The sequence below is a fragment of the Oncorhynchus keta genome, chromosome 28 (genome assembly GCF_023373465.1).
Source record: "Oncorhynchus keta strain PuntledgeMale-10-30-2019 chromosome 28, Oket_V2, whole genome shotgun sequence".
Taxonomy (NCBI): Eukaryota; Metazoa; Chordata; class Actinopteri; order Salmoniformes; family Salmonidae; genus Oncorhynchus; species Oncorhynchus keta.
Genome location: NC_068448.1, coordinates 24,651,896 through 24,667,033, shown reverse-complemented (window position 1 = coordinate 24,667,033; position 15,138 = coordinate 24,651,896). Strand labels below are relative to the sequence as shown.

General features: G+C 40.9%; 1 protein-coding gene across 2 annotated transcripts; it reads right to left on the bottom strand.

Moving 5' to 3' along the window:
* Position 1: 1 nt before the first annotated feature.
* Positions 2–9,707, bottom strand: LOC118360889 (high mobility group protein HMG-I/HMG-Y-like). 2 transcript variants are annotated; one of them, XR_004820939.2, is made up of 5 exons: positions 9,300–9,458; positions 8,506–8,615; positions 7,661–7,741; positions 6,498–6,554; positions 2–2,193 (listed from the first exon to the last, which is right to left on the bottom strand). XR_004820939.2 is itself a non-coding variant. In XM_035740426.2 (5 exons), exons 2-5 carry the CDS (start codon positions 8,599–8,601, stop codon positions 2,128–2,130), a joined length of 300 nt encoding a protein of 99 aa, XP_035596319.1. In that variant the 5' UTR covers positions 8,602–8,615; positions 9,544–9,707; the 3' UTR covers positions 2–2,127. The 2 variants fall into 2 exon arrangements, 1 of the variants encoding a protein (XP_035596319.1); XM_035740426.2 differs by lacking the exon at positions 9,300–9,458 and adding an exon at positions 9,544–9,707.
* Between the last annotated feature and the right edge of the window lie 5,431 nt (positions 9,708–15,138).

The following is a 15,138-nucleotide window of genomic DNA, read 5'->3' as shown; positions in this document are numbered from 1 at the left end:
ACAAATTATACATTCTTGTATTTATTGACCATTTCTGGATACAAATTGTCATAGGGCACAATAGAAATATAGACATTGTACATTTAAAAGAATGATCCCATCTCAACTTTGCATGAATTATTGTACATGGATGATGTTGGTACATAAGGACATTGTCAAAATAGTTCTAGCTGTGATTGGATATATTTCATTACCGGAGTTCCACATGAACATGATACCCCTCAAACGTTACCCTATTCCCTATATAGTGCACTACTTTTGAACAGGGCTCTGGTCTAAAGTAGTGCACTATAAAGGCAATAGGGTGCCATTAGGGACTTATACATGGAAAAGAGCACGGTGCCAAAGCTGCACGAGGCCTACAAGGGAATTACAAGCTGGAGAGAACACCCAGTTTTTTTGTCACGAAACACACACATGACAATCTGAACAACCTGAACCAAGCTAACATTTCAGTGCACCAGAAGTAAGATTTATTCAAAAGATAGAATACGCTGGCTAATCAACTACAGTCAGCGAACACAGTTTGCAAAACTGCCAGATCTCCCTGACTTTACACATCAGGGGGAGGGGGAGGGGGGAATGAGCACACTTTCACTAGTAGCTTGGCATTTGTCTTTAGAATACCAAGCTACAGTCAGATTAAAAAATACAGAAAATACACAGACTATGTAATACAAACAATTCTCAAACACTTGCCAGAGGTTACATTGTACATTTGAAACCAGTTGAAGAATGCAATATGGGAAAGTTAAGTGAGTATGAGATTCTGGGCCTTGTCAGGCACAATGCAGTTTTACGGGTTTTATAACTGAGTTTGTAGCAGCTTGTAGGTTTGAGGAGAGACCCAGTAACTGGACTGTGATCTAGAGATCCCTGACACTGAGAAACACAACGAAACAACAACAAAAAACAGTTCTTCTAGAGTAGACAGCAGACACTGACTGTATCCTCACAGACAGAGCAGAGTATTTCAACATCCTGTACAAAGTGATGATGACACGGCCTTGGGCATGTAAAGAGGTGAAATGGAATGATCAGCTATTATACAGACCCATTGGATAAAACAGTGCTACAATAGTAACAATCCAGCTCCTAGTTTGGGCAACCACAGTTTGTTTCACCTAGAACTGACCAAGTGGCGATGGGTCGCAACAAGTACTGTAGACTGGAGGACCACATTAAGAGGAACAGCAGATGCCAGCATTCAATAAAAGCTCCCTGGATTGATGAGAGTGTAGCTCCCCACTCAATGAATGCCTACCCACCCTTAAGCCATTGTGACATTATTATGTTGAGTTTTCATAGATGTCGAAGCAGCACAGTTCCTCAGGTATTTGAGGGCACGTAATGACCCGGAGGAACATGATAAAAAACAATCAGCCTGATCAGATCTTTGATTAATAACAGTACACTTTAGTTTACACAAGCCTTTTCCAGTGGCGCCCCAAAGAGGCTATAGGGAGACAAGCACAAGTCACACCAGAGAGACTAGTAAGGGACAGCTTATTTTGGGTGGGAGGGAGGAAGAATTCTGCACAATCAGGAGTAACAGGGAGATGTCTACTACAGAGATTTACATGAATAACTTTTCTATAACCATATATTTAATGATCATACTGTATATCCTCGAGAGCACTGGTAAGTAGGTGTAATGGATAGATTAACCACTTCACACTTAAAAAGCAAGTATAGGCAAAACTCACCTTTTGTCCAATAGAAAACCTGGAAATAAGTGTATATGCCATACCAGCTCAAGATACCGGTGTTAGGGAAAAAATAGTACCGCTAAGCTACTGTCTTTTGAAAGATGCGTGTCCAAAAACTCATCATCAGAGCATACTTTAGTCCAATATAAAAGACTTGCAATACCATGACATACCCACAGAGAAAGTGTTGTCTGTCACCTGTCCTGTGATTCTTTGATAGATATATGCTTGTCGAGAAACATCCATTGGTTTTCCAGTGCATTTGCAGATAGAGGTTGGATGAACTGTGTTGTTGACCCTCCTTTGGCTAGAAGGCAAGAAAGTGAACAGTAGAACAGGGGTTGGGGTGGCACCAGTATTGGAGATTCAGTCCAGCTCTGGTTGACAGGAAGTCAGTATGTTGAGTGAGGTAGCAAGTTTACTGGTCTTCCTCCTCCTCTCCTTCTTCAGATGATGATTCCTTGGCAGTCTGTTCCTCCTTTTCCTGAAAAGACACCAAACACAGACCGGTCAACCCATGTTTCTCCTGGTTCACACCAACAACAAAACGGAATTGGATTAAATATACTCTAAATCACCAGCAGGCAGTGCATCAATCTTTCAACTACAATAACTGATTTGAAATACAAACAACAGTATCTATTAGGAGTCAACTATACCTAATCGGGTCAAAGACTCACTCAAAACAAACATTTTCAGTGCATGTTTTATTCACAATTAACATAACATACAATTGTGCAAAAAAAAATTGTCACGACAACAAAAAAGATTGGATATGTAAATATGTAGAAAATAGTATATACATAATACGAAGCAGATACAATATGAATGAAGTAAAATGAAAGACCAACTGATCTGTGTTTCAGACAAGTAACAGTGGTTCACTCTAGTGCACTATCGACTCAATAAAAGCATGTCTGTAAGGCAAATACACATTTTCTTTCTCTGTAAATAAAATGGCTGACAAAGTTTTCAACTTTGACAGTTCCTCAATAGCTCTATAACAGAACATACAGTTCAAGTCGAAAGTTTACATATGCCTTAACCAAATACATTTAAACTCAGTTTTCATAATTCCTGACGTTTAATCCTAGTAAAGATTCCCCGTTTTAGTCCAGTTAAGATCACCACTTTATTTTAAGAATGTGAAATGTCAGAATAATAGTAGAGAGAATTATTTATTTCAGGTTTTATTTCTTTCATCACATTCTGAGTGGGTCAGAAGTTTCTTCCTTGCTGAATGGCCAGGTTGTGTAAATATAGGACTCATTTTACTGTGGGTATAGATACTTGTGTACCTATTTCCCCCAGCATCTTCACAAGGTCCTTTGCTGGGATTGATTTGCACTTTTCACACTAAAGTACATTAATCTCTAGGCGACAGAATGTGTCTTCTTCCTAAGTGGTATGATGGCTGCGTGGTCCCATGGTGTTTATACTTGCGTACTATTGTTTGCACAGATGAACGTGATACCTTCAGGCATTTGGAAATTGCTCCCAAGGATGAGCCAGACTTGTGGAGGTCTACAAATTATTTTCTGAGGTCTTGGCTGATTTTCCATGATGTCAATCAAAGAGGCACTTGAAGGTAGGCCTTGAAATACATCCATAGGTACACCTCCAATTGACTCAAATAATGTAAATTATCCTATCCGAAGCTTCTAAAGGCATGACATCATTTTCTGGAATTTTCCAAGCTGTTTATAGGCACAGTGTATGTAAACTTCTGACCCACTGGAATTGTGATACAGTGAATTATAAGTGAAATAATCTGTCTGTAAACAATTGTTGGAACAATTACTTGTGTCATGCACAAGGTAAATGTCTTGACTGACTTGCCAAAACTATAGTTTGTTAACAAGAAATGTCTGGAGTGGTTGAAAAAACGGTTTTAATGACTCCAACCTAAGTGTATGTAAACTTCTTACTTCAACTGTACATAGTGATGCATAGCACGCCTTAATAAGTCTCTCCAGTGCAGGCTTGCCAAGAGTTCCTTGAGCTCTTTCCGCTGGCACTCAATCAAGCCCGGGAGATATACAGACTTAAAACATTTGCACATCTCTGGCGCACAACTGGCCACTAGTTGCATCCTAGCTTCCACCATATCCCTTGCATAAGAACTATTTACTAGCTTCCAACCCTCTTGCTCCAGCTCTTTGTCCTGACATAAATACAGAGCATGCATTTTGGCGCTGGCAAGACGACGCTCATATTTCTCCTCAGTCCCAGCCAGTGTTTGTTCCCCCTTAAAGATAAATAAAGAGTTATGACATGAGTTATCATGAAAGGATAGGTATCTACAGTTAGGGACCGCTAGGTTTAGGTTTAATCAACAACAAATTCAATACCACAAAACATCTAGTGAACACATTCCCCTTAATAATGCAAAACACAACTACTTCAAAACAAGCTAAACTATATTGTCATATATGTAAGTCTTAAATAGTTTTATTTTACATAGTGTTGTGTTTAGAGAATTCAACAATCGTTGCTTACCTCGTCCTTACATGTCCCAGGGGTCAGCTTTAGGTCAAAATGTGTCAATTCCTCATCAGAACTATCTGTGTTTGTTGCAAGAAAGTCATCCTGAATGTTTCTTCAATGCAAGTTGTCTGGAATATTTATTGTTTCAAATTAAGCAATATACTCCAGGTGTAGTTGACTTCACATCTGCTAGCTGGTTGTTGCAAACAGAAAAGGTTAAGTTGAATGTTTTAATTTGCACACAATAGCCACCATGTTTTTTTTGTTGGTGGCTGAATAGCAGTGGAAGATAAGCAGTAGCCACTGAAACCCCTCCCCCAACTTCGTTAAACCAATCACGTTGTACATCATTTTGTTTGTATGAACTAGCCATAAGCATTATAACCTTTGGGATTTCTGGCAGCAGTGAGCATGTGGAGGGGAACCACCAAAAACTATAAGTCCACTGTTGATACAGTCCCAAAATGTTTAGCATGTCAGCAGTCAAGTTTTTAAGATGCAGCACCATGTTGATGTGTTTTGCAGCACCATGATGATGTGTTTTGCAGCACCATGATGATGTGTTTTGCAGCACCATGTTGATGTGTTTTGCAGCACCATGATGATGTGTTTTGCAGCACCATGTTGATGTGTTTTGCAGCACCATGTTGATGTGTTTTGCAGCACCATGTTGATGTGTTTTGCAGCACCATGTTGATGTGTTTTGCAGCACCATGTTGATGTGTTTTGCAGCACCATGTTGATGTGTTTTGCAGCACCATGATGATGTGTTTTGCAGCACCATGATGATGTGTTTTGCAGCACCATGTTGATGTGTTTTGCAGCACCATGTTGATGTGTTTTGCAGCACCATGTTGATGTGTTTTGCAGCACCATGTTGATGTGTTTTGCAGCACCATGTTGATGTGTTTTGCAGCACCATGTTGATGTGTTTTGCAGCACCATGTTGATGTGTTTTGCAGCACCGTGTTGATGTGTTTTGCAGCACCGTGATGATGTGTTTTGTAGCACCATGATGATGTATTTTGCAGCACCGTGATGATGTGTTTTGCAGCACCATGATGATGTGTTTTGCAGCACCATGTTGATGTGTTTTGCAGCACCATGTTGATGTGTTTTGCAGCACCATGATGATGTGTTTTGCAGCACCATGATGATGTGTTTTGCAGCACCATGTTGATGTGTTTTGCAGCACCATGTTGATGTGTTTTGCAGCACCATGATGATGTGTTTTGCAGCACCATGATGATGTGTTTTGCAGCACCATGATGATGTGTTTTGCAGCACCATGATGATGTGTTTTGTAGCACCATGTTGATGTGTTTTGCAGCACCATGTTGATGTGTTTTGCAGCACCATGTTGATGTGTTTTGCAGCACCATGATGATGTGTTTTGCAGCACCATGATGATGTGTTTTGTAGCACCATGTTGATGTGTTTTGCAGCACCATGTTGATGTGTTTTGTAGCACCATGTTGATGTGTTTTGCAGCACCACGTTGATGTGTTTTGCAGCACCATGATGATGTGTTTTGCAGCACCATGATGATGTGTTTTGCAGCACCATGTTGATGTGTTTTGCAGCACCATGATGATGTGTTTTGCAGCACCATGTTGATGTGTTTTGCAGCACCATGATGATGTGTTTTGCAGCACCATGATGATGTGTTTTGCAGCACCATGATGATGTGTTTTGCAGCACCATGATGATGTGTTTATGTAGCACCATGTTGATGTGTTTTGCAGCACCATGTTGATGTGTTTTGTAGCACCATGTTGTGTTTTGCAGCACCATGTGATGTGTTTTGCAGCACCATGTTGATGTGTTTTGCAGCACCATGTTGATGTGTTTTGCAGCACCATGTTGATGTGTTTTGCAGCACCATGATGATGTGTTTTGCAGCACCATGATGATGTGTTTTGCAGCACCATGATGATGTGTTTTGCAGCACCATGTTGATGTGTTTTGCAGCACCATGATGATGTGTTTTGCAGCACCATGTTGATGTGTTTTGCAGCACCATGATGATGTGTTTTGCAGCACCATGATGATGCATTTTGCAGCATCATAATAATGTGTTTTTCAGCATCATAATGTGGAACATGAAACTTTCCTTCTTGAAAGTCCAATATCTTGAAAACGTAGCTAATAACATGCAAAACATAATGGAACTGTAATAACAGTGGACCAATGAAAAAAAGGGGTTTTCATTTAGGAGTGTGTCAGAGTCAAGGGACATTATTGAGGGAGGCATTAGTTAACCATAATATTAAAACCTATGATAATAAGAATTACTCTTACCTCCTTCTTAGGTCTTCCCCTGCGTTTCATCCCTGCAGTTGAGGCTGCTGGTGTCTTCTGTAGAAACCGAGGGAAGAAAAACAAACAATTAATCTAACTGCACAGAAAACTGCTAAACTACTGTCACTAGAGGGCACTAATACTCCTATAAGAAAGCAGATGGCTTGAGGGCATCAGGTTCATTGGCTATTATCTTGGAAGCTGACAGGAACTGCACACAGGGCACTCCAGTTCGCTGGCCACCTGGTCTGGGGCTCAGAGACAGCTGGTGAAACTGGGCAAGAAGAAACGAGCCCACTTCAGATCTATCCTTGAACCTAAACACACATGCATATATACACATATATCCCTTCCCTGAGCCCAGTTCAGATCTATCCTTGAACCTAAACACACAGTCTTATATACACATATATCCCTTCCCTGAGCCCACTTCAGATCTATCCTTGAACCTAAACACACATGCACATATACACATATATCCCTTCCCTGCACATACACATAGACACACCAACACACAGGGCTTAGATGAGCGTGGGGGTTGGGGCGAGGAATAGAACTCGCTTGTTGCTATGGTGACAACGGGGAGAAAAAAACTAGGGATGTGTGTTCGGGGGGTGTAATGTCAGCTTGGAAACAGTCTTGCTGCACCTGCACCACACTGTGCATGACAAGCTACAGGAAACTGGAGGACAGGAAGCCAGGGGGAAGTATTAACTCAAAACTGAGTGTTTCTTCAAGCAGCCAGTAAACCAAGATCTTAGAAAGGGAAGCTATGGTCCTGTTATTTTTTACACTTGAGGCAAGAAGGGCCAAAACACGTACAGTTAACGTATAAATCGTACTTAACAACAGGACATCCTTTGAACCTAACGAGGTTAGCTCCCCTTGTGATAACAAAAGGGTCATCAACCGTCATAGGGACATGAAAATAACTTTTTGCTTGACTATGAGGATGAGGTTGAAAACTCAGGTAATATCAAGTTAAAACCATAGGGGCAGATAAAACTATAGGGGGCTTGTGACAGCTGCTCCATCTGACCCTAATGGTAACCTGTGGTCAACAGGGGCCTGCGGGTTCTGGCAGGATGACTGCTAAGCGTAAGTGACAGTAGCAGGTCACATTCACTCAGTTGTGTAAAAATAGGGCTACCAAATTGCCTTACCTTGCCCTTGGTGACAGTCTTGTTCTTGCTGCCTTTTGGCCTTCCCCTGGGCCTCTTTGGGGTAGGGGACCCACTGGGCTCCTGGCAGAAAAATATGGGAAATGGTCAGGCGGACAGCACAACATTACAGCCAAAGATGAAAACATGTAAATGGTGGTTCTATAGTTGTTGCATCCCAAGGTTTGACACTATGGGAGCAACAATAAATTAAGTGTATTTTTTGCAGGTATATGATGTGAAGCACACACCTTCTTAAATGGAATACTTTATTATTCAAGACACAAAGAGTGCGCTGTTCAAGGTCAGTGCAACTGACACCCGTTGCTACTTTAGGACTGACAGGTGGTCACAGCCACAGGCTGCCAAGTTCTATTTACTGTAACAAGCTCTAGAGAAATTACAGTGGTTTAAATCAGGCCATACAATAAGAGGTATGTAGGAAGTAGTGGCTTACTATAACCCAACAATAATATAGCTTTATGAAGACCAGTGAAGACTGCTACGGGAAAACATTGCTTCTACTTTGCTTACATAAACCGATCAGTTAGAAGCAGAGGTAAGAGTATGTGGGTTACTACTGGTTTAAGGGGTTCGGGCTACATATCACAGACAACCTGCCAGAACACATGATGACCATTACAGATGTACACAGCCATGGTTGGTGGGGGGGGGTCTGGTTAATGACCTAACCAGGAAAACCCGGGGCCCTAGTTGGGTGGTCATAACCAGGCCTGGGAGCCATAACCAGCTAGGGCCCTTAGTTTTTCCTCTGCAGGCAAACTTCAGGGCCTACACATGAGCTACCATACACAGAGAGAGTAATGTTGTGTTACAAAGACACTTACATCGGAACCACTTTTCACCGGTGGCTGTTTCCTTGGCCTTCCACGCCCCCTCTTCTCTGCTCCCTCTTTTGTTGAAATGGTGCCCTTATCACTCATGTTGAGGTGTAATCCTAAGAATAATAATAATAGTGTCTATTTTCACAATGCATGTCAATTCCATATACTACAATCTCTATTGTTGTATGTAAAACTGACACTTTACCGTAGGGTTCTTAATGGTGTTATTACATAGTAAGTACAGTGACATAAGCATTTGACACGTCCCAGTGTATTTGCAGCACTATTTGTGTCTCATCTGTGCTGCATCCGTAGACTACTGATAAATAAACGGGGTGACATCAACCGGTTGTGTATAACACTACATACAGACGGAGTCCGCGCACAATGGAGACAGTCTACCAAGGAAATATTTATTTAAGCGAAAACAATGTGATGAATGCATTTGCACAATTCAAGAACTGCACAAATAGCAATAACTTAGAAATGCAAACGACATGCGAGGATACAGCAGAGGGAAATGTCCTAGTTTGGTATAGGCTGAATGTTTAAAACCCAGTCGCTACGGGTGCCCCGTTGCTCCATCAAGCACAATACGCAAGCGAAAACAAAAAGAGGAAATTCAATCGGAATAAGACTGTATGCAATATCGTTATTTTAGTCCAAAAAATGTTATCGAAGCACATTTACAACATTTACGCTTCCAGCCTATCGAATCCTATGTCAAAATAGAATGAAAACGTGACCGAATGCAAGGTCAGTTTTGTGTTCGTTGCAATAGGTTGGATTGCTCCTACCTTGATCCCTTGAAGATTATGGCCCTCCGCCGAATTATAACGAATGGCTCACCCACAAACCAGTCGCTTGTTTTACCGGTTAAATCCTTTAGCTAAAGCTCTTGTTTTATTCGACAGAGACTAGGCTACACAAAATCCGCCCCTTTAAATTCCAGTGTGCAGCACAGCAAATAGACGTATGCTATAGAAGAGAATCCCTTGACAAGAGAAAGTAAAAAAATACTGTAAGATTGTTTAAAATTACCTTATTTAAAATGAAGCAGGCGAAAGTGCAGATCCAAAGCGTGCTAAAAATAGCTGTCTGTCTTTCCCCAAGATAAAGAAAATGCGCCAGTCTCAAGGAGTTTAGGGCAATTTAAAGAGGCGTCCTCACAGGAGCTATAACATTGGAGGGCGGAGATATGATAAGTGGGCCACCATCATCAACCCAACACCCCAGCCCTTCATCCATCCCCAACCCCCATTCACATCCAGATGTATTGTTTCAGCGTCCAGGTGGCTAACCTGTAGTCTGACATTTCTTTATGCCTTTAATCCTACAGCCAGGTTAAAGCCACAGTCTGTAGTGTTCCCACAGCAATATTAAACAATTAAATATCTCCATTGGTTTGAAAGAAATGATGTACCTTGAAATCACGTTTTTAAAAAGTAGTATTGTAAATTGGCCTAGTAGGCTTGTTGCCTATCACATTTAGCATGTTCTCCATTTATAAAATAAAAAATGGTGTCCCACTCTTTGAGTGTAACTATACATTAAGGAGTTTGCTTTAATAGTGTGGTTAATGGTTTCAATTCATTCAGGACTGTGTGCCAGTTTTTAAAATTAATTTTTGTTTGGTCATATAGCTTAAGGATGCATATTATGAGCTATAAACTTGGCTTAAGGTGCATTCTGTGAACTGTAACAAGAGATTTAAATATATGAGATAGACAAGCTAGATAAGAAAACATGAAATGAAAAGAAACAAAGGGAACCTCTGTCTGTTATCAGATAGATTATGTTTACTGGCGTGGTAACTGCATGAGGTAACTGCCTCCGTAGTGTATGCATAGTCACCCTCCTCCATTGGTAGACCGCTTCACTCGACCTATTGCTTTACTTGAATGTAAATCTCCCCCCAACCTGGAGTTGATGGGTTCACAATGCATGTGAGAGAGATAGGTGTCAAACAATTAACTGATGTCCCATTGGAATACACCTTTTTAGCAGCAAATGGCTCCATATCCCCCACTCTGCCCAAACATAGAATAAGGGACAGATGACAAGGAGCCATCTACTGTGGTGAAATGTATTACACCTTGCCACCTTTCCCCCAGACACACACCTCCCATTCTCCTAAGCCGGAACAGGAACACTTCCCAATCCCCCCGCTCAACAAATGCTTTCCATGTGCCTGCTAGGCTGCTATATTGTTTTCTTTGGTTCCATCTGACTGTCTAGGACTCAGTTTCACACCAATAAGCACACATAAAACAAAACAATTATTACTGGAATGTACATTTGCTTAAATTTACTATGTGTTGCTCAAGTAGTCATTTTAAAGAAACAGTGAACAGTGAAGTAAAATGTAATAATGCAGTAATTACAACCACCAGTGTGATATGTTTATTTAGCAATTGACACATTATTTAATAATTTCAATAACAGCTGGTACAACTGAAACATTACAACAAAACAAAAAGCAGTTTCACAGGATACTTTTAACACATTTTCTGACACAGTTTCAGTTTGTTTTTAAAAGTATCTTGTTGAAAGAAATTGTGTTAGTTTCAAATGTAAATAGTTAGGTGAACAAAATAGTTAGGTAAATAGAGATTTTAGTTTATGGTGAATTGGGTTAGTACAGGGGCTTCAGAGTATGAGCCTGTGTGTACAGTATCTGGTGAGATATACCGAGTATGTATACTACTTTCAATGGTGGACAGATAGGATGAGTGGGTAATGGGGGAGACTAGATGGGGAATGAATGGAGAGAAGTTCTCTTTTTCTGAATGAATCAAATGTTCTGCTCAGCATGTGCTTGCCTGGCACGCCAGCTCCCCCTCTCACTCTATTCATTTCCTTCCTCTCTTTTTTCCCCCAGTCCCCCTAACTCATCCACCCCCCATCCTCCCCAAGCCTCTGCCATGCTCTCTATACTGATGAGCACAGGGCAACCAGCCCAGTGAGTGTGTGTCTAAGGAATGTCCTCCACCCAAAGATGGGATGAGCCTTGCTGCTTAAAGACTCACTATTTCTTTACCTTTCCTGTTGAAAAACAATATCCCACGTATAAATACAATAATGTAGACACTTAAGGGTGAACACATATGTTTTGAGAAAATGGTTATTATTTTTTATTTTTTTACTTCATGGAGTAAGCCAATTCAAGGAGTTGGTCCGATGTCATCGGCCTCCCCCTTGCTCGAGGAACAATAGAGAACAAAAGAGGAAAGGCCCTAGCTGTTAGCTGTTACCATAGACGTCCAGTTAGCAATTGCACTAACGCTAGTTAGCAACTTCCACTGCACGAAGAGTTGCAGAGACATACAAATCCACGAGTTCATCTGACTCTGGGGATGTAGATATTGCCAAAATCCTGAAGTATCTCTTGAAGTAATAAATCAGGTGATAAATGAGCTGAAAAGAAGACTGGAGTTGGACTTTAAAAAACGTTTCCCCAGTAAAGTATTTAAAATACATACCCCAAATAGTATTTGTATTATATTATTATTATTATTATTATTTAATCGCAAGTAGGCAACACCTGTATTCTAAATTGTGAGTTGGGTTGCAGTAAAAAGCATTCTGTTGACAGTTAACACTCAAGCTTGAATATAAATACTTTAATTTCAATGGATAAATAATCATGCATAATTCAGCATTACAAAGTGATTGTCACGCCTTGGTCTTAGTATTTTGTGTTTTCTTTATTTATTTGGTCAGGCCAGGGTGTGACATGGGTTTATTTTGTGGTGTGTTTTTGTATTGGGGTTTTATTAGGATTGTGGTTGAGTAGGGTTGTCTAGCATAGTCTATGGCTGCATGAGGCGGTTCTCAATCAGAGTCAGGTGATTCTCGTTGTCTCTGATTGGGAACCATATTTAGGTAGCCTGGGTTTCACTGTGTGTTTGTGGGTGATTGTTCCTGTCTCTGTGTTTGTTGTCACAAGATAGGCTGTATAGGTTTTCACGTTCCGTTTGTTGTTTTTGTATATTTAGTTATTTCATGTGTCGTTCAATTTTTCATTAAAGAACATGAGTAACCACCACGCTGCATTTTGGTCCGCTCCTCTTTCAACAGACGAACGCCGTTACAGTGATAAGGAAACTCCCCTAGTTGCATAAGGTGAATGCACCAATTTGTAAGTCGCTCTGGATAAGAGCGTCTGCTAAATGACTTAAATGTAAATGTAAATGCAGTTGAACTAAAAACAAATGGCTTTCTTATCACCAACCACAAAAGGCTGCAAAACATTCCAGTTAAAATTCAGCAAAAACAGAATGAAACACACCAAAAAGCCAATCACCTCCATTCCAGACTTAAAGCACTCTCTGGAGAACCGTCTCCTGGCATGTGGACGATCACAGGGAGTTCTAGGCTATGGGAGTCCTAATAAACTCTGGGGGGGTCTTGGCCCACTTTGGCATGCTAACCCCCGTTCTCCTATATTTATTCCTCCTTTAGGCTCTGTGCAAACCACAGAGCTCTGCAGCCAAACTGACTAACAGATGTGGACCAAAACATCCTATTCCTGCCTGCGCCTGGGTTTCCCCCTGCGTGTGCGGCTAGTATTGGCCCAGGCTGGATCTGGAAATGACTCATACTACGCACACACTTGTCCTGCAAGAGCGAAATACAGAAAGAGGGAGGGAGAGTGAGAAGGAGTCAGAGAAAGGGATAAAGAGAGAGAAGAGGGAGACATATAAACATACACTTAGCACAGTTCTCCAGACAGGACCTCAGGAGGGGTGAATGAGGGAAAAGGGCATGCAGAGGCAAGGTGGGTGGGGATGGGAGAGAGTGTCATTTTTCTAAGCGGAAGGGGCGGGTGGAGGTGAGGTGGCAACGGATGGTGGCTGATTCACTGAAGTTCATGATGAGTAATGGCTGACTCACACAAACACAGGAAGTGGCGCGTGCAGCTCACTTAATGAATAAAGTGCTGGTATTTATTTGAAACTGAAATAACATATCGCACTACCTAATTTCACCGTGATGCATCATTCGGAAAAATAACTTCCTGTGCGAGTCAGAGCTCCACTTTAATTTTCACATCCTGAACCCTCTAGGTAAGGATCCTCTGGGTGACATTCCAGGGTCAGACTTTGGTGCCATTTAGGCATAGCCCTACATCTAATGTCCTTCATTATGCAAAGGCTATCATTTACAAAACCTTACAATAAAATTGGGTTGACACACAATTACTCTGACTGATATGTGAAACCCTTATGATGTAATTATAATAACAGGAATAACAAAATGCATCTTTGAATGTAAAATGGAATTTGAATTGCATTAAAATCTCAACGCCTATACCAAATCAACCCCTGCCCATCCTCTACCCTTCTATGCACTATTGTAGATCTGAAAGGATTGGATAAATGTAAGCAATATGTAGTATTGGGGAGTAATGACCTACATATAGCTCAACTAGTCATTTAATGACATTTGCAGAAACTTGGTGGTTGTTGAGCTAAAATTACATTCTGGTAGTGTTTTCAGTATTTCATTACTTTGTTTTTGCCATGCAGTGATGTAGCTAACTACTGAAAACACACACTACTTTTTTAGCAAAAATAAAATAAAATGGGTGAAGTAGGCAATAATGTATTTGCGTGTCCGGCATCAGACCTGCTTAATTCTGACTTGAAACCAGTGAAGGCTGATGAGGGGAGGAGGAAGGCTCACAATAATGGCTGCAATGGAGTAAATTAAATGGAATCTAACACATCAAAGATGTGGTTTCCATGTGGTTGATATCACTCCATTGACACCATTTTAGCCATTACTATGAGCCTTCCTCCCCTCAGCATTCTCCACTGCTTGAAACATAGTTTTTGTGTTTAATGGGCTAAATTACACATTCTGTTAACATCTGACTCCAGAGTGATATGTTTTAATCTATGACATTTCAGATTTCGATATGATAATTTATCACAAAGTAGTTTGAATGTGGTGAACTATTTTTCAAAGAAACTTTAGTTAATTAAGTAAACTATATTTAGCTTTAGTGTATAGCTTAACTTCTTCCAGCATGAAGTAATTGCTAGCTTGGTAAATTATATTTTCAGAGTAGCTTTCCCCAACACTGGCAATATGGCAGACATTCTACTGAGCCTATCAGAGGCCATAGTGGAACTATTAGCATATTGCTTATACAATCCTTTCAGATCTATAGAAATACATACACTACATAACCAAAAGTATCGTCGAACATCTCATTCCAAAATCATGGGCATTAATAGTGAGTTGGTCCCCCCCCTTGCTGCTATAACATCCTCCACTCTTCTAGGAAGGCTTTCAACTAGATGTTGGAACATTGCGGCGGGGACTTGCTTCCATTTAGTCACAAATGCATTAGTGAGGTCGGGTACTGATGTTGGGTGATTAGGTCTGGTTCGCAGTCTGAGTTCCAATTCATCCCAAATGTCTTTGATGGGGTTGAGGTCAGGGCTCTGTGCAGGCCAGTCAAGTTCTTTCTCACCAATCTTAACAAGCCATTTCGGTGTGGACCTTGCTTTGTGCAAGGGGCATTGTCATTTGGGCCTTCCCCAAACTGTTGCCACAAAGTTGGAAGCACAGAATTGTCTAGAATGTCATTGTATGGTGTAGCATTAAGATTTCCCTTCACTGGAA

Coding starts and splice junctions, on each gene's coding strand:
- LOC118360889 (XM_035740426.2), bottom strand. CDS start 8,601: ATGAGTGATAAGGGCACCATTTCAACAAAAGAGGGAGCAGAGAAGAGG. Junction 7,742..8,505: donor CGGTGAAAAGTGGTTCCGAT/GTAAGTGTCTTT, acceptor TTTTTCTGCCAG/GAGCCCAGTGGGTCCCCTAC. Junction 2,194..6,497: donor GGGGAAGACCTAAGAAGGAG/GTAAGAGTAATT, acceptor GTGTCTTTTCAG/GAAAAGGAGGAACAGACTGC.